The 24,708-nt window shown below is 42.9% G+C and overlaps 1 protein-coding gene across 1 annotated transcript in view; it reads right to left on the bottom strand.

The window, feature by feature from the left end:
• Nucleotides 1-24,708, bottom strand: part of RAB3C (RAB3C, member RAS oncogene family) — a 117,281-nt gene that overhangs the window by 65,832 nt on the left and 26,741 nt on the right. The window contains exon 2 of the mRNA XM_066616097.1: nt 4,713-4,831. Coding sequence (XP_066472194.1) covers nt 4,713-4,831 — 119 coding nt within the window. The remainder of the gene's footprint in view (nt 1-4,712; nt 4,832-24,708) is intronic.

Here is a 24,708-nt window from a genome sequence, read left to right as displayed (position 1 = left end):
AAAACTGCATGTCTGACATATTCTGGTAACATGTGTTCAAGTGTTTACACATCCACAAGAAGAACGGTGCAAGTTATCCCACAGATGCCAAACAGAACACTCCGACAGACCCTTCAAAACCACAGGGAAAGTGCATTGCCTATTATTATCTCAGTGCTTTATGGATTAAGTATTTCTCATCTTAGCTTTTACTCTGCAAGGGTTTCTGTTTTTCTCTCAGCAGGTAACTCAGATACTGTTAATTTGGGCATGGAAAACTGACAAGCAGCACCAGATGAAAAAGGTAGGGAGGCAATCAGGCAAGAAGGCATAATCAAGACAACAAAAAATAGTCTTACACTTTGCTCCTATTTTTAAAAAAGGCTCCAGGCAAGAAACTCAAAGAACTTGTAGCTATAAATGGCTTGAATCCAACATTATCATTGGAGACAGGCAAAGCTCATTTCCATTTTAGACAGAAGTACTTGGTTGAATTTGGATCCTTTTAAAACTTAAATCTTGAGAAAGTTTATACAGTCAGGTTTGCGGCAACATTTTTTTTCTGCAGATAAAAACAGACACAAGTCATGGGACTGCTAGTTCTGTTCCTCAGCAAAATCCCTCAGGCTATTTTTTTTTTACAACAAACAGAGGCAAACCTGGGTTTGCCATTGAGAGTTCACTCAACAAGGAGCTGCAACCAATTAGGACTCCCTGAACAGACATGAATGAACAGACCTCCATGACGCACAAGCTTGCAACATGTGTCTGTCAGGGCCATTTCACACATCATTTATTATTTAAAAACATTATAGTCTGCCCTTCAATATTACTATTTCAAAGACAGCTGGCACATTCAAGGAAAGAAGTACAGTCATCCCCCTGTATCAGCAGAGGATATGTTTCTGCTGCTACTGCGAGTACCCAAAACTGCAGATAACAGCAAACCCTATACTTCTTGTGCTCCATGCAAGCCTTCCAAATTGCTTCCTCTTCGCTGGTTAGTACCTGCTAGTTAGTGCTTGCCCTCCAAATGGCTTCCTTTTTGCACCTGCTTGATAGTGCTAACAAGCAGGCATCAAGAGGAAGCAGTTTGGAGGGCTGCAAATGGGCAAACAAAACAAAAATAGATGGATCCTTTTTAAACTTAAATCCTGAAGAAGCTTATACACTCAGATTTTCAGCAAACTTTTTTTCTGCAAACAAACACAGGCACAAGTCTTAGAACTGCTAATTCTGTTCCTTGGCAAAATTCCTCTGGCCATTTTTTTTGCATCAAACAGAGGCAAACCTGGGTTTGCACAACGGGGAGAATTTGTGAACCATGGATACCTGAAATGACTGAAACCAGTTCTGTGAATACAGTGGGGAATACAAGGGCTGTAATTAATAAGGGGGTGGAGTTTGTTTTAAAATGATCAAATTCTGTGAATTACTGAAATAAACATTTCAAAACCTTTTCAACAATCATACCTTATTTTTTCTGTTTTAAAAAGAACATAGCTATAAAAAGATAAAAATCACAGCAGAAAAATAAAAGCCAACCAGAATTTATAAAGGCCTGGAAAAAGAAAAGGTCTGTGTCAAGCACCTCAATGATAGGGGAGTAGGCACCGGGCAAGCCCTCTGGAGATGGTGTTCTACAGGTGGATGCACTACAGTTAAAAAACTCTCACTCTAGTCATCATTCCACTCACTTCAGAAGCCATGGCACTTGCAGAGGAGACTCCAAAGAAGACTTTAATATATGGGCAGGTTCATGAGTGAGTTGGTCCTCCTTCAGGTCCATCAACAGAGGCAAACTGCTGTGTACACTTAAAGCGACCAGTTGTTGCCTATGATGAATCAATTTGGATGCCAGAGGGTTTGAAAACACACTTTCCATTTTTAGCTTTGCATTTGAAGCATTTGAATGTGGATGCTAGCCTCACATGCTGTGCAGCTCCTCTTCAGATGTCCAGTTCTGCATTATTTGTTTTATAAAGCCCTACATGCTATAACTTCCCCTTGATACCACATTCGCTACTGTGCCCTCAAGGGTAGCCACAGAGAAGGCAGTGCATGGTGCTGCGAATGGCTTTGTTATCCTCCCACTCTTGAAACCTTCCCATCTTCCTCGTGCCTCTGACAAATGCGAGTGCAACAACAGAATGATACTTAGCATTCATATTGTCCTTTCGAGTATTCAAAATGCTTCATAGCCATGATCTTGTGGGAACAACAACAAATATGCAAGTACAGGTGGGACCTTGGTATCCATGGGGGTTCCATTCCGGAATCAATGCATTCTAGAGCAAGGTTGGGAGGAGCAAGGGACCTGCATATGAACTGAGTGTGCATCTTAAGGGCTAAAAATAGCTCTGCAGACTGGGAAATGGCGTGATTTGGCTGTGTGAAGGTAGGAAACATGATTTTGGCACCTTTTTCTTTTTAAAACTTTTTAAATGTGAACCCTGATATCTACTGGCATTTGTGGTGAGTCTGCTTGCCTAAGGCCACCTGGTGAAATCCTGGTAGAGGCATGTTGAACTAGGGAAGTCCCTGTTTATAGCTCATCTCTATGCTACACCAGCTTACAGAATATTAAGTACAGTGTTACTGTCAACAACATTGGAAAATGCCTATAAATGGGTGGGAAATGGGTGGGAACTGCAAAGCTCATCTCAAAGCGGCCATTATGATTTCCTCCTACATGTTCACATCGCGGCATGCCCTAGTGTAGCTCTTCTTCTTAGATGATTCTTCATGCTAGTGGCACATTTGATTTAATTCTATAAATAATCGAAAGCAAAAGTACAAATGTTCAAATATTAATGAGCATTGGAGTGCCCAATGAGTGATAAAGTAGTGGAGCTTCAAGTACTGTCTTTCTCAGCATAGAAATTATGCCCTTTGGGACATTCAGAATTAAATAAGGTGGGTAAGGAAGACTCTGTTTAATTAAGGTACAACTGGCAGAGTAATTCTCATGTGTAGATTCTGCTGAAATTAAGCAGGGGTTGCTTGAATAGCTCAGCAGCTAAGAATGAGCTGTAGTTAGGAAGTCCTTGATTTAAATGTTACCTCTGCCCTGATTTCTCTGTGATAGGCAAGACACACATACCCCTTACAATAGTAGTTGGCAACCTTCAGTCTCGAAAGACTATGGTATCGCGCTCTGAAAGGTGGTTCTGGAACAGCGTCTAGTGTGGCTGAAAAGGCCGATTCGGGAGTGACAATCCCTTCCACACCGGGAGCAAGTGCAGTCTGTCCCTGGTCTGTCTCCCTGGCTATGGGCCTTCCTTCTTTGCCTCTTAGCCTCAGACTGTTGGCCAAGTATCTCTTCAAACTGGGAAAGGCCATGCTGCACAGCCTGCCTCCAAGCGGGTCGCTCAGAGGCCAGGGTTTCCCACTTGTTGAGGTCCACTCCTAAGGCCTTCAGATCCCTCTTGCAGATGTCCTTGTATACCCCTTACATTGTATACCCCTTACATTGTATACCCCTTACATTGTATACCCCTTACAATGACAACACAGAAATGACCCATTCTCCCACTCCACATCTCATCATGATACTATGAGTATTGCTGCTACCCTGGACAGAAGCTGCTATGGTTGCAAAGGGCAGCTTCGCTCCTGGGCCAAACAACAGCACTGGGGAGTGGCAGTTTCCATCATTTCCACTTCCTCTCTCCATGCCATGGTCACTGGAGGTCACCAGAGCTGTTTTTATTTTTTATTTTAACTGAAAGGCAAAGACATATTCAACATGTAGTTTGACCCTTATACTGATCTGCCTAAGAGTGGTGTTGTAAGAATATTTAAACCTAGATGGCTTTCAAAAGGAATGAGACACATTCACTGAGGACAAGTATAACAGTCATAATGGCAAAATTCTAGCCTTCAGGTTCAGAAAGGCAGTATTCATCAGAATGCCAGTTGATGGGAAGATGGGAAGCAACAGTGGGAGAGTCTCATGTACTTCCTCTTAATCAGCTGAAGACTTAAACTTCTTGCCAATTTCATTTCCATTACCTACAGGTTAAGCAGCAACATTCACCCAACCATGCCCAAACATTAACACAGTCAGTTACATCACAAATGATCCTTCTAGCACAGCTTTTTGTTTCTCAACATTTGTCCCCCCCCCCCCCCCGATGTACCACTTTGCATGGTCCACCTATTGGAAGTACCACATGAAGTAACAGGCAGTGATGTCTTCATCAGTTACTTCCAGATTGGGAGGTCAGATGTGATGCAACAAAACTGGTAAGAGGTTCAGGGTAAATGGGAGAGCTTTTTCGAGCACGGGAAAAGTGCATACTGGATCTCTACCCACCAAGCTGAGCCTCCTATTGCTATTTGTTGTGTTGCATTGCTGGTCTCGCTGCCAGGTGGTGGGGGTCTAGGGTCCTGAGTGTACCACCAGATATCACCTCAAGTACCACCAGTGGTACATGTACCACTGGTTGAGAAACACTGTTCTAGCAGCTTTTTCATGTAAACATAACTCTATGTTGATCTTGTGAGCTGGTCTGAAATGAGGGATGGAGAGGTTTAAATGTGAGGACTAGAAACTTGAAATCAATATGGAGAGAAAGGGAGTGCAAAATGTTCACAGAATCAAGTTCATGTTGCTTAGAAAGTAATAAAAAAAATAAAGCTGTGACCACTCCTAGTGAACAAGTCTGAGACGTTTCCCAACAGCAACAGGTATGTGGCAGTAAATTATTCTGCTTAGTCCCATTACTTACCAGTCTTGCACTGCATTGAAAGATTCTTCATTGGTGATGTCATACATTAAAATGAAACCCATCGCACCCCGATAGTAGGCTGTAGTAATTGTCCGATACCTCTCTTGGCCCGCTGTGTCCTGAAAGAATAAAATATACGCATAACATGGCTACTTAGGCAAAAGTCCTGTTGTTAAAATCAGTAATGACATTTTGAATTGTTTAGCCCATAACTGAGTGAAATTCTAAAGCATTGCTTCCCTTTCAACGAGACAGACATTTTACAGAGTGGTCACATACTTGATGGCAAATAGGATACTATTTGCTGTTTGGTGAGGCCCCTGTTTGCTAATGAAGTGGGAGGATGGAGATTCGCAAGGCAGAAGTGCTGCACTGCAGGAGAGGTGTTCAACATTCCCACTGCCTGTTGTTTTTCACATGCAAACCACCCTCTTGCTGTGTTTCCTGGCTTGACTAGCATATATATTTTAGAACTCTGGCTGCGGAAACACATCTGGAAGAGATGTTGCAGAGACACAACTGCTGCAGGAGAAGGGTTAAGATCCCCTCTCTCTGACCCACGGTTCTTCACCACAAATGCCACTTTGCATGTAGCAGCCAATGCAATGTCAGGAATCCCCTGTTTTCTGCTTGACATGTAGCTCTGGTCCGTAAAGCTTGGGATTCAGGAAATCAAAGTCAAGTTTGATCCTGGTGTTGTAAATTACTGAGTGGCTGCAGCGGCTCTAGATGATTTATTGTTCAAATAATCCAGAGAGCTAGTTTGTGGCAGCCACTTTAAGATTAACAGTTTATTGTAGCAGACTCTGGACTACAGTCTACTTCATCAGACATCACCTATGTATAACTGCCTGTAATTTCATTGTGACCACCAATGATAAATAAATTGCTCAACCCAGGATAATGATGGATTACTAATCTCTGAATTAGGTTCAAGCAGTTGAAAGAATTCACTGCCACAGGATTTTGTGCAGTGGCCTCACCAGAGGGTGCAAGGGGTGTGGACTGCACTTGGTGACACCCTCAGGGGGCTGAAACCACTACTGGCCAAAATTGTGAAAATCTATTTGATATGTAATTTAATGCAGAATTGTTGCTGATTGTTCCAAGAGCCAATGAAGTGTTATTATGACACAGCAGGGAACCAGTAAGGTATCAATATGAGTCAGCTTTCATTTCCATGTATAAGAGCTAATACTAGAACTTTTATTCAGTTCTATTCAGTTCTTTTTCAATTCAGAACTCTTATTCAGTTCAGTGTGAATGTCATCAAGCTGGCCACTGGTTTTCTGTTGGTTAGTGATTTGTTGGGTGACCTGTTCTGTCATATAATTCATATACCTCTCTTGTCATATAATACCTGTCATATAATTCTCCATGGCCTTACGATGGAGGCCAGAATGTGAAACCAGATCAGATAGAAACACCTGAATGTTGTGGTTCTTGAAAGAAATAACCTTCTTTCATTTGTAAAAATTCCTACGGGGATTTAAATAAGCCTGCCTATGTAAACCGCTTTGAATAAAGTCTTGAATAAAGACCAAGAAAGGTGGTATATAAATACCTGTATTATTATTATTGTTATTATTATATATTAAAATAAATAAAGTTAATGGGGATTACACCAATCCTAGTGATGCCACTGTACTTAGGCTGTGTGTATGATATTGTAATTTATTCTGTATGGTCTGGTAGGGGAGGAGGTCCATCATGGGAGTGACACAATGAGTTCTTGCACCAGGTGGCACAAACCCTAGTCACACCTCTGATTTAGTGATAGCCATTAGCTTAGATCAGAGGTTCTCAAACTCTGAGGGAGCGAGGAGGGGCTAGGGCAGCAAACCAATCCCCAGGATCACATCGCTAAGGGGGGCGAGGGGGTGTGCTTTGCACTCATGTTATGTTGGTAGGGCTGCAGCAGGCTTAGGGAGCCCTGCACAGTGTTCCCCGAGGCTTGGAACGTTTGCTAAAAGTGGGTGCAAAGCACCTCCTGCAAAATGGAAGTGCTTTGTGCCTGCTTTTAGTGAACGTTCCAAGCCTGGGGGGGGGGCACTGTGCAGGGCATCCCGCACCTCCTGCTGCAGCCCTGCCTTCTTGAAGTAAGTGCAAAGCACCCCCCTCACCCTCCCTAGTGATGTGATCCCCAGCGTCCTGCCTCCCTCCCCTTCACCCACCCATTAAAGGGACAGGGGAAGCGTTACATGAACTGGTGGGTTGCGACCCACTGGTTTGAGAATCACTGGTTTAGACATTGTTTGGAACAGCCTCCTGGAGCACCTGCAAGAGTGTTCCTTGCTAATTTCCTTCAAATCCGTTCTTCAAATCCACTTTTTCTGTGAAGCTTTTGGTACCACCTCTTTTACTCCTCCCCCCTAATTAAACTAATTATGAATGTGAAACTGAAACAGGTGCATATACTTTTTCTATTTACCTTGCCTCCATCTCCCCATAAATCAATAATATATGGCTTTAAAAAAGGATTAGTCAAGTTCATAGAAGATGGGCCTATCTGTAGTGATTAGCTTTGATCAGTAAACAGAATCTCCATGAAGACCACATGCAAAGAACCAACAAACTAAAAATGCTCCTGCCTTTGAGTTCTACTTCAGAAGCATCTGGCTAGCCACTCCTGAAAACAGAATGCTGCATTAGATGAGGCTATCATGAGTTGGGGCATGATAAGTATGTTGAAACCCTGCAGTACACTATGTTTTGGGGGGTGTGAGTGAAAGCACAAAGAGCCTTCACAGAAAGCTTCCATTTCTGAATGTCCAATCTAGCAAGTCAATCATCTGTGTGTTTTGCTGACCCATGGATGAATTTAAAATGCTTGCCGTATGATGGAATGCATTTGACTGAATAATGATTTCGGGATGTGGGATAAACAGCACTTTGCAATGCTTATCACATTCATAGCCCCAGTCTCATAACTGAAGATGCATTTGCATGCCTACCTCAACTGACTCCATGTCCTTCCTTTTACTATTGATATGGAATGCACGAATGGATAGATGGATGAGACAACAAATGATCTTCTGTATCACCTTCTAAAATGTATTGACTTACAGTACCCACCCAGACATCAACTTACATAGCCTGATTGCTCCTGAGCTGGTGTTCCAAATGCAGTATGTTTCAGCATGCACAGGAAATTTTCTGTAGGAGCTGTTTGCACATTTGACTTAATGGAGATGGCAACTTTGAATACATAGCCTTTTGTGTGTAGAGTTACATCCTGAAGTTCACTGAAGTGAATGGGGAAGTTAACAGACAGTGATCCTGGGGATCATGTCTCTGCTTTCCTCACCCCTTAATGGGGCAGAGCCCAGGGCTGTCAGGCTGGGGCATCGCGATGGCCCAGTTTGAGAACCACTGCTCTCAGGGCTAAAAATAACTTAAAGTAGGCACTTCTGGGTCTGCCAGCACTAAAGGTGCTGAATGGAATGGAATGAAATTATTTAACACTGAGTTAAATCCTCGAATGCTGGATCCACAGATACCAAGGTTGCATCTGTATAGACAAATACAGTAATTTGCAAATGTGTATACAGGTCAAACCTTGTTATACACGGATTTGACTCAACATGAATGGCCCCTGCAAATGAGAAGGAATGTGCCGATCCCTGGAGAAGGGGAAAAATGCATCCCTTTAAAATCACAGTTTTAAAAATTGCTTTTTACTGTTGTAGAGAGACAGTCATGCAAGTGATTACAGGTATAAACTAATTATCCACAGATTTTTCTATCTCAACATGATGAGAAGTACCCCTTAAATTAAAAACAGTCTTTAACAATAGCCTCATTAATGCAAGAGAGGGCAGCAGGCTGACAATCCATCAATCATTCTCTCCAGCTTCATTCCCCCCTTCCCCCTGAGGAGCTCTTAATGGTGAAAGAAATCTTAATGGTACCTCCTCCTTAATCACCTCCTCCACTGTGGCTCCTGGTGAAGGGAGGGATTGCTGCCTCCTAGTGAAGCCTGAGCACCTGGAGAGAGACTGATTGCCTCTGTGTGCATTTCAAAAGGTCAGCAAGGCAATCACCTGAGCAAAGCAACTTTGTTCTTTAAATTGTTTCTTTAGGGCATTTTTTTACCATCCACATGAGTCCTGGGAATGGAACCCTCACAAATAATGAAACTCAACCTGTATTTGTTCCACAATGAAGTGACTGATAATGTGGCCCTGACAGATTATATTTATATTTCCCTCATCAAAAAAGTTAGGAAGAATACCATGGTCTTGTCTGGTTCTCCAAACTTTCACATCTTCTATTGTGTAAAGCAGTGGTTCTCAAACTTTTTAGCACTTGGATTCACTTTTTAGAATGACAATCTGATGGGAACCACTGGAAGTGATGTCATTAACTTGGAAGTGATATCATGGCTGGAAGTGAAATCATGAAGCAGGAAAACTTGTAACACTCCCATACAACAAAATTAAGTAAGTAAATTAAAAGTTTACAATAAGTATAAGTTTAAAAATTTACTTAAAATAAAGAACCCTCCTAACCTTCCACAGCAGTTGTTGATCTGTTTAAAGAAAACTTCCCCAAACATACTTTCCCCAAACATCCTAAAGACTGCAATCCTATCCACACTTACCTAGGAGTAAGCCCCATTGACCATCATTGTTAAAAGCATATACAGTACGCAGTAACCTGTTAAAAGTACAGATCTGTAACATGTCCCCAAATGCAGTCACATACCATGGTAGTTTCAAGTCTAATATATTAAAAATAAAATAGATGCTGAAATGAATTGGGGACCCACCTGAAACTGACCCATGACCCACCTGGTGGTTCCTGACCCACAGTTTGAGAAATACTGGTAAAGCATAACTGATATCTACCAGCTGAAAATAAAAGGTACCAAAATACAGCTCCCATAATATTGATCATTTGAATTGAAATTGAAAGTTTAACATAGAATTAAACATTTCATTAAATGTTCACTCTCCCCCCCTTATTGTGTTCAGTCTTATAGACTGTTACTTCAATATTAAGTGAATATACATATAAGAAGAAAATGCTCATAGTTCTTCAACCCCCACTGAAGTAAGTGGGAGCAAAGAAAGAGTAACTCATGCGCTCTTACATAGTTCCATTCATCTCAGTGGGGCTTTCACAGGAGATTTCTTGATGGACTGTGCCCATATAGAGTAATCCAGAAAAAATTAATAGTGTTGCTAAGTTTCATTCATCACAATGAGATTCAAAGCATCTTAATTCTTGTTGGATACTTTTAATTTATTATGGACGGAATTTTATAGTTAGTATTAACATTGATATTATTACAAAATTGCTTCATTTATTTAGAACAATACACTTCTATTTTCTCAATCCATCTCTCCATACAATGAATTTGTAGCCCCCTTGTTGCTTTTATTATGCCTGGTTTTTATGCAAATGAAAAACACGGCAGAATTAATTTCCATATTTCATTTACATTTCTTGCTGTAAATCAATCCTGATTTTCCTCATTAAACCTTGACATGAGGCTCTATGTAAAACTAGTTATTTTATCGATTCAGCCTTGGTTATGAACTGATATTAATTTACCCACAGATCAGATTATCTTTAATTCCAAAAAACCATTTGCTTTTTACTCCAGAGTCACTTCCTAAGCAAAATCTAATAGCATAAGCCTGACGAATATTGATAAAAACTTGACCTATTCTTCCGTGATGGTGTTACCATGGCAATCCATCTTCTTCCTGGATGAACAGAGAAATACATAAAGATTTCCGATGTAGCCCTTTCTTCACTTTAGTACAAAGCAATTATTCAGGTGTAATGGTCACAGCTTTAGATGCAGGAAATAGATTCAAATTTGTTTTCATCTTGGCGGCTGTTTTACAGACATCCTCCAGTGAAGATCCATGTGGAATTTGGAGTAGGAAATATCCAGCAGTTATAGTCCAATCTGTGCATATTTAATCAAAAGCAAGTCCCACTGTATTCAATAGTTAAGTCCCAATTGCAGTCTTGCAGCCCAATTTTATTCTGAGCCAAGGCACCTCAAGTTCCTTTGTGGAGCCAGAAGGGGATGTGGTCAGCTGGCTTGGTGCTCAGCAATGACATCATTTCTGTGCATCAGAGTTCCCTGAGATGTTGGCTGCTTCACAGCTGACAGCAGTCTTGGAGTGGGGCTGAGGGGCAGTGGGAAAGTTGGAAAGAGAAGAAGAGTGGAAAGGGGGGCAGAGGCAAAGCAGGTGGGAGAGGGCAGATGGAGCTGAGTGGGAGAAGGAAGACCAGTAAGGTGACCAGAAATGGAGTGCTATGGAGGTGAAGTATGAGAAGAGGCTGGGGAGGCAAATTAAGATTGCCAGGGTAGAGACAGAAGGGGAGAAGGAGAGTGTACAGGGACAAGACAGAAAAAGGCAAGCAGAAAGGAAAAGGAAGAGACAAGAAAGATCCAGAGGACTCAAGGAATGTGTGAAAGACAGGAGGGAAGAAGGGGAAAGCTAAGCACTTTGGGTGCAGGGCTACCCTCTCCAGCCACCAGATATACTCAGGGGGAAGAAGAAGTGTTTGGAGGCCGCTTTGGGTGGATTAAGATCCTTTCCTCCTTCCAGGCACACCTTGCAGCATGTTTTGGACTTAAAAGCAAACATGGATTTAATAAAGGAAATAAGACTAGTAAACACCAGACAATAGCAGGCACAGAATGTTAGTATTTTTGATGTGACAGCTTCGTGCCTATTTGAGAAATATCTATGAAGCTGTCTTACTCTGACAGCTCAATCTTATCCGGGGCTTACAGCAGAGGATCTCATGATCTGCCACCATAAGTCCAAAACTGATGACACAAAAGCCATTGGTGCCAGGGCCTCCAATGCAAACAGTGACAACAGCTCATGGACACCCTGCCAGAACAGGATCAGGAGTGGTTTGGGCAGGGGAGTAGGCTGTGCAGGAGTTGCTTTGGGGGCAGGGTCTTGGCAGAAGGCCATGATCCTGTCCTCCTTTCTTTTCCCTGAAACCTTTTATGCTTATTATTATCATAGACTCCTATTGGATCTTTTGTGAGATAAGCTCATCAAGGGACCTTCTTTCGGGATTGATGGCCCTGAGTGCTCATCCCTGGCCCCAAATGGGTGCCACTATCATTTGGCACCTTACTTGTTTGACACAAAGAACTTGTGACAAACTCTGGTGGCCAACTGCTTCATTAGCATGGACTCCTGGCAAGGATAAGGTAAGGATAGCTAGGGTTGGTAAGGATAGCTAGGGTTGGTAAGGATAGCTAGGGTTGGGGACCCTTCTTTTGTGTTGCTAATGACTTCTTCATTTCAAGTCAGGAGACTCCCATGATGTGGCTTTTGTTCACAAGGTCAAATGCACCATGCAAGCATGGTGTGGCCATTCCTGGAACTTTCCAAAGAGCTATGGTCAGGCAAGGATCCTGCTAAGTTAGCTTGATCACTGGTGGGGGTGTGTATGTGTGTGTATACTCTCACAATTAGGCCTTCCTCTATGCCTGTGAGATTTGAAGCTTCATTACTGGCTTGGGTTATGCTCTCCTGGCAGGAACCAAGCACCATGTTCACATGTATACATGCATGTCATGCTTTATGTATTCAATTAAAAGACATAAGGTGCTGACAGGCAACAGGTATCATCTTTAGTTTGGGAGCAGGGGAGAAACCCTTCTCCAGGACACTGTTAGTAGCCCTGCCTTTATTGCAATGAGTTTTGACTTGATGTGTTGTTGGAAAATCTGCCTTTTATTATCAGATTCTTTTTCTCCTGAATGATGATTTATTTTTTTTTTTTTGCATTGGGTTTTGCTGGGCCAAATGAACTGTTCCCTAAAAAATAGATGAGTTTAGCAGTGCATCATCTTCTAATCTACTAGCAATTCCTTCCGTTCAATACTTGCAAGACCAGTAAGGCCATGACAGCTATGAAAACCTTGAACATTAAGGAGATGCACAGAGAACAAAAGGTGTAGGAAATGTATGCCTTTGTCGCTTTCCTCCCTGCATGATGTAGTAATGCTTAGAACCACTTTTAAGCTTCTGTAAGGTCTCAGAGGTGATGCTTAGTCAGGTCGGTTTCCTGGAGAAGGGCAGTGTACCTTTCATTTTCACTGTAAATAGCTACATTAAGAAGATACTCTTCAAACAAGACTGCAGCAGAGGTTGCAGTATAGAGGTTGCAGTATAGTATAGTATGCAATTTTTGGAGTCTCTATTTTCTTCCAGCTCTTCCAAATTCATGATAGCACTTTTCTTCCTGTCCATTCCCCTCCCCCATTATATCACATGCTGAGTTTGAAGTTCAGAAGATTTTATTACTAACTGCTGTGACATGACTGGGAAGGTGCTGCTTTTCAGAAAAGAACAATATAAACCATTTGTATACACATGGGTGAATTCCTGCACATTGGAGCATCATACAGTCACGCTGTACTTTCCAAAACGCACATCCTTTGTACTTCTGTGCTTTAAAATAAACCCAAGATCTATACATAACAGCCGCAGGAACACTGATCTGGATTGGGATCATGGTGCAGGCGAATAGGGATGTTTCCCTCAAAGTGGTTCCAGCCCAAATCAGTCGCACTTCACAGCTTCTTTTCTCCTGGAGACAGTGGCTATCCTAGTTTCAGTATCACCTGGAGCCACAACTGCAGGCTGCCGGGGGAGGGAGGTGGGACAGGTGGAGCTTTGCTCCACTGGATCCAGAGCCTCCGTGTTGGGTTGACCACCTGACATGGAGGCTCTTGATTCTATGGCGACCTTTGGGTCGCCATAGAATCAAGTAGCCCCATTGCAGGGCCACTCAGTTTACCCGGGGGAAGGGAACAAAAGGAGGAGGCAGCAGCTGCCTGGAGTGTGCAGAATGCAGCAGCTGCCATTTTTGGGGTTGCTACAGCCCTGCGGGCTGGCAGCTCAGGATTGGGTTGTCCAGCAATTATAAACTATTGCCCTCCAATGTGTGAAGTTTCATGTGGCTACAACTTACCAAATTTTGAAAAGATACAATCATATCATTTTGAGATAGAATGAAATGAAATCTCCAACAGTAAATTGAACACATTTACTAACTGCTGTAAGGCCTTAACAAAACAAATATCATTAGCAGTTCAAACAGATAACACTATTAAAAAAAGGATAAATGAAGTTATGTATAATTTGGATAGTCTTGATAAATTCTAGAAGAATAATCATATTAGTCTGTGGCAGAGAAAACAACAGCGTTTTGGCATCTTAAATACAGGAGCACAGTGATTTTCAAACTTTTTAGCACTGTGATCCACTTTTTAGAATGACAGTTTGTTTGGACCCACCAGAAGTGATGTCATTGGCCAAGATGCCATGGCTGGAAGTGGAATCATCAAGCAGGAAAAATTTTTAGCACCCCCCATTCAACAAAATCAAATCAAATCAATTAATTAAATAAGTAAATTAAAGATTTACATTAAAGCAGTGGTTCTCAAGATCCCGTGTAGATTTTACAAACCACTAAGTGTTTGCAGGAGTGGGGGGGGGGGTGTCATGGAAAGGCAGCGGCACAATTTTCAGGATAGCACCACTGCCAGGGACTGAGGGATTTTGTGTTCAACTTACTCCCCTTGTGCCAGCCTCCTGGGGGTGCGGGGAGCCCCACAGAGCCCTCTGGAGGACTCCCCGCTTCTCGGAATGTTAAAAAAATGCGATGGCAACCCACTTCCAGTTTCATGATTGCAAACTGGAAGTGGGTCTGTTTTGCATTTTTTTTTTAACATTCCAAGATGTAGGGAGTTCTGCAGAGGGTTCGGCAAGGCTCCCTGCACCCCTGGGAGGCCAGAGCAAGAGGGATGTTAAACACAAAACTCCTCAGAACCCAGAAGCAGCATGATCCTGAGGATTGTGCTGCTGCCTTCCCCCCACCCCACCCCTTAAGGGGAAAGGGGCAGTGGTTCTTGGGCTGGTGGTTGCGACCCATCAATTTAAGAACCACTGCAATAAGTATAAGTTAAAAAAATTATTTAAAATAAAGATCCCTCCTAACCCTCCCAAACGGTTGCTGATCTGTTTAAAAAAAAAAAAAATTCCCCAAACATCCCAGAAGCTGCCATCTGATCCACACTTACCCAGGAGTGAGCCCCATTGACTATCATTATTAAAATGAATATACATAGTAGCCTGTTGAAAGTAGAGTTCTGTAAAATTTCCCCAAATGTTGTCACATACCATGGTAGCATCAAGTCTAATATAGTAAAAATAGAATACACATTGAAATGAACGGGGGCCCACCTGAAATTGCCTCATGACCCTCCTAGTGAGTCTCAACCCACCATTTGAGAAGTGCTGCACTAGCACATTTATTATGGAATAAGCATTTGTGGGCCAAAGTCATTTCATTAAATGCAGGATGATGCACAAGGTGAACTCTGGCCAATGAAAGTGTATGCCACAATCAATTTGTCAATCTTTAAGAAGCCACAAGAGTCCTTATTAGACCTGATACGTGAATTTGAACTATGCTGAAAAATGCTTCCTTGTCCAGAGAATTAAAGTGTCAGCATCTATTCTAATGGAATACAAAATTTATCCGTACCTGACAGTTGGTTCAAGCTTAAAACGTTGTTTTGCTCCATTTAAGCTATGAAGCACACATTCTCTCTTTTTGTCACAGAAAAACACGGGAAGGTTATTATGTCCTATAAGACAGCCAGCTTCTAAAGAGCACCCGTCTCTGTCATTTAGCCTCAGTGACCTCAAAAGGTTCTTGCAATTTGATGGAGTTTCTAATATTGGCTCTTCTGCCCACAGAACACTTGATCGCCCAAAAATAGACATGTTCCTGCCATACAGGAGGTCTGGGGTTTTATTTTCCTTCACAGATGTGCTGAATGCTTTTGGTTTTCTCGCCTGATCTATCACCTTCTCCTCACAAAAAGTGTGTACGGACTCACTTTTCTTTCTGGGAGGCAATTTTAGCAGCACTTCAGATTCCGTGATGGGAAGAAAAAAGGATAGTTATGTGATATAATTTCAGGGGCATCATATAGCAATATAATAGATTAAGGCACAAATTAAGGAACTGATTTCCTAAAACAATATTCATTCATACTGGAGTTTCTGGTACTGTAACAGAAATGTAGGGTTGCCATTTTTACAGTACTGCACAGTCATTTCTGCTATTAAGCACGTTTTGTCAATGCAAATCATCTGTAAAATGATAAATGAATAGGTAAACGTGTTTTGTAAAACACGAACTTTGGCACAGCTAATATGCGATTCCTTCAGTGCACAGAGGATTACAATGCTTAAACCATTTCTACCTGTATATTCGTTGCATATACAAAACGGACCAAATGGGGTACACCTGTGGGCTGGGGCAGAAATGGGTTAAGCCAGCAGAGTCTCCACAACAACATCACATGTTCAGTTGACTTGTATGCTTTGTTGTGAAGGTGTGTAATTTGTTCTTTTTTTCTTTTCTTTTTTTTGCAAATTTTGCTATATTTCCCTAAATATGGGAGGACAAAGTAACAAAAGTGTTTATAGGAAGTGCCCTCATGAAAAAATTGCAGGTGATGAGTGTAAAAGAAAGGCTATAACACTTGAAGAGAAGCTAGATATTATATAGTGTTTTGTTGCAATTCTGAGTAATAATTTTGATGGTCTTCCCCAACCCTATTTTCCCTATTTCTGTTATTTTTATTGCATGCTATTCTATGGTGCAAGGTCAGACAAGAACATAACTATCGCGTTATAGCAGAAATGACTGTACAGGTCCAGCCTACTTATACACGGATTTTTTATACACGGATTTGACTCAATAGGAATGGCCCCTGCAAATGAGAAGAAATGTGCTGATCCCTGGAGAAGGGGAAAAATGCATCCCTTTAAAATCAGTTTAAAAAACTGAACAGTCCTTTAACAATAGCCTCCTTAATGAGAGAGAGAGAGAGAGAGAGAGAGAGAGAAGCTGGTTGATAATCCATCAATCCTTCTCTCTCTAGCAGACCCCTCCCTTCCTCCTGAGCACTTGAAAGAAAGGTGATAGCTTTGCATTGGTGAAGGGAGGGGTTGAGTGTAAGCTCTCAGCTCTTTGTAAGCTCTTGGAGGAGGACTGATTGATGGATTGTCTTCTTAATGACTCTTATCTTACATCACAAAGGTAATCAAGGCTGTTTTTAAATCACTGGAGCAAAGAAACTTTGTTTTTTAAACTGATTTGCTAAAGTGCATTGTTGTTTTTTTTTTGCCATCCATGTAAGTGCTTGGAATTGAACCCACTCGAATAATGAGGCTCAACCTGTATGTAACTGCAATGCAATACTTGTTCTGTCTGATTTTAACTCGGGTACTCTTAGAAGTACATCTCTTAGAAGAGCCAGCAAATATGAATGAATTGAGATTCTGCAGCTTGCACCTTCTTGCCTCAAAACTTGAAGACTCAAAGCCAAACTATATGCTAGCTTAAATGTGTAATTTGGCCCTTCGCGTTTCCCCCCCCTCCAATTTAAATAGCACCTGGGGGGGGAGCGGCTCCAACTGGGATTGAGACCATGATGTACAGGGGTGTAACACTTTCCCCTAGCACTGAAGTACAGATCAACAATGTGCCCTGCCCATCAAAGCTGCTTCTACTCCTGGTAGGGAAGTTTCCATTGACTGCAGTACTGAAAGAAAATATAACCCTTGACCCACCTTGATTTTCCAACTTATTGTGCCCTGATGCATTCCACCTTGAGTTCCATGACAGAAGGTAGGATATAAAAAAAATTGAATGATAGGCTTGACACATGGTTTTGCTACCAAAAACAGAAACTTTGTTTTGAGTTCCTCCTCTGCCCATAACAAGTTGTTATGGAAATGTGTGACAAAATGTTCTCACATTGTGAGTTCCCCCTCTCCACTGCTGCACATTTTTGACAGCTGTTGGGAGCAGCGCAAGGAAATGCATAACATAATGATGTTGCTTAACATAATGATTGCCATTGCAGCTCAATAGAACTTCCAAGGTTCAGAGGCAGTATACAATTGGATCCCAACTGACTGGAAGCAATTGAGGGAGCAGGCTATGGCAAGTGGTACTTCCAATAGGAGGACCATGCAAAGTGGTACGCAGCAGACAAATATTGAGAAACACTGGGCTATAGCCCTCGTTGCCTGCTTGTGAACTTCTGATAGGCATCAGTTGGCCGTTAGTATACATGATGCTGGTGGAAAAGATCCAGCACGGCTCTTCTCATGTTCCTAAATTCCTCATGTTCTCATGTTCCTAAGTCAATATAGGACTGCCATTTTCAGCAGCAGATCCACATTGTTCATCACGTCTAGTTCCATCTTTAGCCTGGCTGTGAACAGGAAACTTCAAACTACTTCTGGAGCTACAAAGTTATTATCTAGTGATAGATTATACCATAGTCTCTCGAGACTGAAGGTTGCCAACTACTAGTGATAGATTAATTCGTAACATAGATTCCCTGGAGGCATTTAATGATACTTTAGATGTCTATAAACCCTTGATTGGTCTTGAATGTCTGCTAAGGGAAGTGGGAAAGCTCAAAGAGTGTTCAAGAAGGAGCCTTAACTAGTAAGTATTAACATCCAGAATACCTTTGAAGTCAATGCTAAGGATTCCACTAACTGCAAAAAAACTGGCATTTCATACAGAGTGGAACCTGAAAATGCATCTTTCATTGTATAGGCAAACGGGTTAAAACAGGGGTGCTCAATATGTCGATCGCGATCTACCGGTCGATCGTGAGGGCAAAATGAGTCGATCTCGGAGCCAAAAAAGTGTGAGCACCCCTGCCTGAGAGTCTAGAGTCTGAGAGTCTAGAGTCAGGCTGAGTCTAGAGTCAGGCTGAGAGTCTAGACTCCGAGAGTCTAGAGGTCGGGTGACTCCAGCCCACAGGACAATGGAGAGAACCCAGCCTGCCGTCTCCTAGCAACTGCCTCTCCCGCCTCCGTGGTGTGCGCTCCGATTGGCTGGCCGCCCAGTGATGGTTGAGTGGCCACCCATACCCTCAGCGCGCGTGCGCAGGGCGCGCGGAGTCCAAACAAAGGCCTATGTGGAGGCGCGTGGGGCGCGCATGTGCGGGAGGTGGGGGCAGAGCTGTGGCGTGCACACGATGGAGCGACCAGGATGCGTCGGAGGTGCCTCGGCGGGGAGGCTCGGCAGAGAGGGTGTTCCGTGACCCCCCCTCGCAACCCTGCCTCGGCCGGCCATTGGCGTCCCCGCCGGAGCACTTGAGGGGAAGGTGGCCACGCACCGAGTGAGTATGGCCATGCTCCCCTCCCCTGGGGGGGTCTCTGCCCCGAGGGGCTGGCAGTGCAGGAGGGTCTGGGAGGGGGCTCTTCCCCAAGGGGCTGCTGGCTGGCGGGCCAGGGGGAGGCTGCAGGCAGGTGAGGACCAGGCAGCAGCCCAGGGCTGTGCCAGGGGGTGCTGTTCCTTCTCCAGGTCCCTGCCCCGAGGGGCTTGCAGTCCAGGGGGAAGGTGGCAGCCGGGAGAAGGAGCCGGGCTGCAGCCCAGGACCCTGCCATGGCAAGGGGGAGGGGGTGCTGCTGCTCCTCCAGTGCAAGAGACAGGTCTCTGCCCCGAGGGGCTGCTGGCAATCCAGGAGGGAAGGGGGCAGGTAGGGAGGGAGGAGGGCAGGGCTCGCAGTCCAGGGGGAAGGTGGGAGGCAGGGTAAGAACTGGGCAGCAGCTCAAGACTGTGCCAGGGGGAGGGAAAGAGGGAGGGAAGGAGGAGCAGGTACTGCTGCTGCTGATCCAGTGCAAGAGGCAAGTCTCTGCCCTGAGGGGCCTGCAGTCCAGGAGGGAAAGGAGCAGAAAGGGGAGGAAGCTAAGCAGCCCAAGATTGTTCCGGGGCAAGAGGAAAGGGAAGGAGCTGCTGCCACTCCTCTAGTGCAGGAGGTAGGTGTCTGCCCCAAGGAGCTGGCAATCAAGGTTTCTCACAGCTAGGAAGGAGAGCAGGTCAGGCAGGATGCTGAGCAACCCGTGATTGTTCTAAGGTCCACAAGCCTAGTCCATGTCGTCTAGTACTGCTCACTTGATAAAAGTAACCTTCTCTTCTATTAAATACCACTTGGAGCACAATCCTATGCTTGTCTACCCAGAAGTAAGTTCATTGTTTTCATTGGGGCTTACTGTCTGGGAAGTGTGCATAACCTCACTTTTCTGGGAGTAAGTCCCATTGAACACAATAGGACTGACTTCTGAGTAGACCTGCTTAGGATTGTGCCCTTAATCAAATACTGTTCACTATTAATTTCAAGTGGATTGTCACTCAAATATATGTCCCAACAGATAGCTCCTGAATCTGCCGTTCACCTCACCGTTCAGATGACAACTGATTTTTTCTGACCTTTAGGTCACGGCGCATGTGCAAACAACGGCGCTAAGTGCAGCAAAACTAACAAGCTAGTCAACGAGTTACCTCCAATTTTAAGTAAAATTGTAAAAAAACTCTGGTAGATCTCCGGGCCTTGCTGAGTTTCAAAGTAGCTCTCAAGCCAAAAAAGTGTGAGAACCCCTGGGTTAAAAGAAACAAGAAGTGCATCATGTGATCACCTTCTCAGAACAAGAAACAAGTAGTCCGTTACCATTTGGGAAAGTTACAAGCACTGAAAGGGGTTCTTTTACAAGTCTGAATGGATATGAATTTTCAAGGGAACAAACATAGATAGTAATAAAAATTTAATTACACCTTATATGTGTCAGTTTATTGCTAACATAATATCACTTTTGAGAAAATATGAGGGAGGAATGTGCTCACATTTTTATCCAGTAAGGATTACGTTTCAGGGTTTCCTCAGCTCTAACGTTCCTAATAACTATTCAATTTCCTAAAACAAATGGATCAAATCACTGAAGAATTCTTTAAACATTTCCCTGACTTACTTTCATTCAAAACAGGTATTGGGTATTTTCCTTGAAGGTTCCTCCTGTCAAGCAAGTGCAGATGCTATAAAATTTTATCTATTTTCTAATTCATGCCTACTCTGTATTTACAATGGACATTGATGCTCCTGCAGCACATTCAACAAATGCAAGGAACATCTAAGAAGTTGTTAGCACATCATAAGTTATAAATGTGCTTCATTGGTAAAGTTATAAATTGGTGCTTCATTTATTCATTGGTAACCTCAATTCATCCAATATTAATGCCCTGTTGGCTTCATCAACATGTTTTCAGAAACTGACTTGGTTTGTCAGTTACATAGAGATAAAGTTTGTAAAGACAACTCCTGTTCCTTCCTTGCATTTAACTCATCACTAATGACCAAATGATGTAGAACATGACTCTACAGTGCAAGAGGGTGACACTGAGACAACTGATTCCTTTGGATTCACTGTACTGATCTATTCTCAAAAGTTTGTACTAGCACACACATACATGTTTAATCTATGTAACTTTCATAAATCTTTGGGCTTCAAACAATTCACCATGTCACTTTCAAGATAAATTAAGATGTGTACCATCTCTAAGGCTACAGTCCTATACAGTACACATGTTCCTGAGAGTAACTGCCACTGCACTCAGTGGGACTTACTTTTGAGTAGACATGCACAGGACATTTTCATAAAAGAAGGCTATGCTGTAGCTGTGGGCTAATGACACACATATCACCCAATTGGTGAAGAATATGCAACCATGCACTTATAGCAAGTCACACGCTTATATATGAAGTTGCCTTTCCCTGAGTGAGACTGTTGGTCTATCCAAAGTGGTCCATCCAACAACAAAATGTTGTTGACTGATTGACAGCAGCTCTTCCAGGTTACAGACCTAGGTCTTTCCCAGTCCTACCTAGAGATGCTGCCAGAGATGGAAACTGGGTCTTTGGCATGCAAAGCAGTGATCTACCACTGAGCTATACCGCTCCAACTCAAGCACCACTATCAAGGCCAGAATGTAGCCTGATAGGCTCATAACACCATCTAGGTCTGAGAACAGGCATGGAAGGAGATGTGCTTATGATGCTGGCCAGACTAGAGGGGCATTCATTCAAACATATAGCCTCTCTGGCACCTGACCCACTGCTGGTGTTTTGTACATCACCATCATGGTGGGCAAGGCATGATTTCAGATTTCCACAGGTGGAGGGGGGCAAAATGTATCACTGACTCAGAGATATCCTTTTAGGGACAATGAAAATTACATTTCAAGACAACCATCACCACTAATATATTTTTAACAGTATATGCTGTAGTTACTTTTTATACCACATAATAATCAGAGTTCTTCCTGATGAATAAGCCTATATGATCTAATACAGTGCTTCTGAATCTTTTTACCGACACGACCAACTTCCTTGACAGCAGTGGCCACTTTGTGCCCCAGAATGCCTTTCAGCTCCCCGATAGCACCCCAGAATGCCCTGCAGCTTCCAGGTAGTGCTGGTGCATGATCCACCTCATTGGCCATATCATGCCCCAAAATGCCTTGCAGCTTCCAGATAGCACTGGCATGCAACCCACCAAAAATTAGATCATGACCCACAGTCTAAGAACTACTAATCTAATACACAGAGGGCAGAAGGGGTGGTGAGCCCTATTCCATCCTTTCTAAATAGAATGCCTGACTGTCAGTTTTGGCACACAGAAAGAGAAGCTTCAGAGTACCATGAAAACTGTCCAGTACCATGAAAACTGGCTACTTTGCTAGCCAGAAGTGGTTTCCCCAACTCATATTTATCCCCACAGAATTACCTTTTGCATTTCTCTGCCTTGCTCCTGTTATAACGAATGAACATGCAATTAAAAGCAACGTGCAATCGGTTCATGAATTAAGAGCAGACCTGTTCAAGGCCCAAATATTTCCTTTGAGAAGGCACAGTAATAACTAGCAAGCTGACAAGCTTCAAGGTTTCTCGTAGGAAGTCAGACGTGCTACGCTATAGAGCCAGCAGCCAGTCTAAGTGGCTTGACACTAAACAGATGTGTTTTTATTAAAATATGTTGTTAATATTTTCTCTCCTTATAGCTACAAACATGCCCTTTTAGAGAGCAAGTAAGGACATTTTTGAAGACTCATTTTCTGATATCAAAGGCCTAACATTTCAAATGCTTTTCTTATCAGTTTAAGCCAGCAGGTGCGCCAGTGGATTGTGGGATATGAATTATAAGGTTTTTTTAAAAAGAAAGAAAAGCAAGCAAGCAAGCAAGCAGAAGCCTATTAAAGGTTTTTATGGCTCTCCTGCTTTGATAATTACATTATAACTAGACATATGTTCCCTGCCTTATTTTTTTCCCGTATTGCTGAGTTTTCAGATTGCTTCCTTGCATGTATTTTGCTTCAGGTATAGTGGGTGCACTAGCTAATTTTCAAACTCTGCATGGGATTGTAAAACAGACAGATGTGCAAAACTTAAAAAAAAAGCTGAAGGGAGATTAACAAGAAGCATCACAAGATGTTCACACACAGAGAGCCCAATCCTATACAACTTTCCAGCACTAATGCAGCTGTGCCAATGGGACATGCACTGCAGCCTCTGTTGGGGGAGGTAGTCATGGAGGCCTCTTTAAGGTACAGAATGTTTGTTTTCTTTACCTTGGAGCTGCATTGGGACTGCATCGGTGCTAGAAAGTTGGATAGGATTGCACCCCCTCCACACACACACTCTTTTGAGAAGACTTGATTCTAGAAATCTGGGCTTCAAATGAACCTCTAAGTTAAAGAGTTAAACCTCTAAGTAAGAGCTTAGCAGCTTAACCCTTTCTCTATTTGCCATGTCTTGGCTGCATTTGCTGCAGGATGGAGAAAAATTGATGGGGAAGAGGAGTGCAGGGGAGATGCAGTGTGCGGGTAAAGGAGTCAGGATCCCTCCCCAAACATATTTCCCTTTCAAATCAGGCTCTTTTCCATGCTACCATTTTTTTTTAGATTTTACAGAGACACAGTCAGACTATGCTGAATGCTTGGTTTGGTCCTGATTTAGTATAAATAAAGAAGGGAAACACAAACTGAGACTGAAAAAGGAGTGAGATTGAGATAGCATAAGGTACTTGTGGGAATGTTGAAAAATGCAATATAAAAATGGTCCTGTGAGGTTATGAATTTAGGAAATGGAGGTTGGAATTATGAACCATTTATAAGGTTACAACCCTATTCATGAGATGCTATGCCTATAAGTCTGCTGTGATTGCTGAGTTAAACATTTGGTCACAGGAAATTCGTGTGTGAATTCATCTATACCAGGGGTATCCAAAGTTTTTGGCAGGAGGGCCACATTGTGTCTCTGACACTGTGTCAGGGGCCGGGGAAGAAAATAATTAATTTACATTTAAAATTTGAATAAATGTACATAAGTTTACATAAATGAATATATTAAAGATGAACTTATATGAATGAATGAAGGTCTTACAATAGCTCAAGGCCTATAAAAGGCCTTGCACAAAACAAGACTGGCCTTTCCTTTGCTGTTGCTACTGCATCACAGATGTGAAACAACAAGCAGTGGAGGGAGCCCTCATCCCACAGCTCATCAAGAGGTCAAACAGTTGCCCTCATGCTGAGAGCGGTTGCATTGGGCCAGTGTGGGCTCCAGCAAATCTCCAAAGGGCCAGAGGCTCATTGGAGACTGGGGGCTCCCTGAAGGCTGCAGTGAGAGGCCTTGAGGGCTGCAAGTGGCCCCAGGGCCGGGGTTTGAGCACCCCTGATCTCTATAATGCTATGCTTACACTTAGGCTTGTATGTTTTACCACAGCTTCATCTCTTAATATGGGTTCTGTTTACCCAAGTGCTGTTTCTTTGAGTATAACATGGTAATTGGAAATAGGTTCATTAGAAATTGTGTTACCATCTCATTGATCTGAGAATGGAACCCTCCTCCCCCACAAAAGGATTGTTTTGTCCACAATTTGATTGTGATATGGGGTATTTCACATGCTCAACAAATTAAACTGAATCATAAACCTGCTGGTTGTGAAGTGGGATGTGTTATAGACACCCCCTTTCCCCAAACCAGTTTAAACTGTCCAGTTTAAACTGACTCCATCTTGGTTTCAGTTGGGCAGGCCTTGCTGAAGTGCAAAAGGGATGA

Source organism: Tiliqua scincoides, chromosome 2, assembly GCF_035046505.1.
Source record: "Tiliqua scincoides isolate rTilSci1 chromosome 2, rTilSci1.hap2, whole genome shotgun sequence".
Classification (NCBI taxonomy): Eukaryota; Metazoa; Chordata; class Lepidosauria; order Squamata; family Scincidae; genus Tiliqua; species Tiliqua scincoides.
This window is presented reverse-complemented; position numbering and strand designations above follow the sequence as displayed.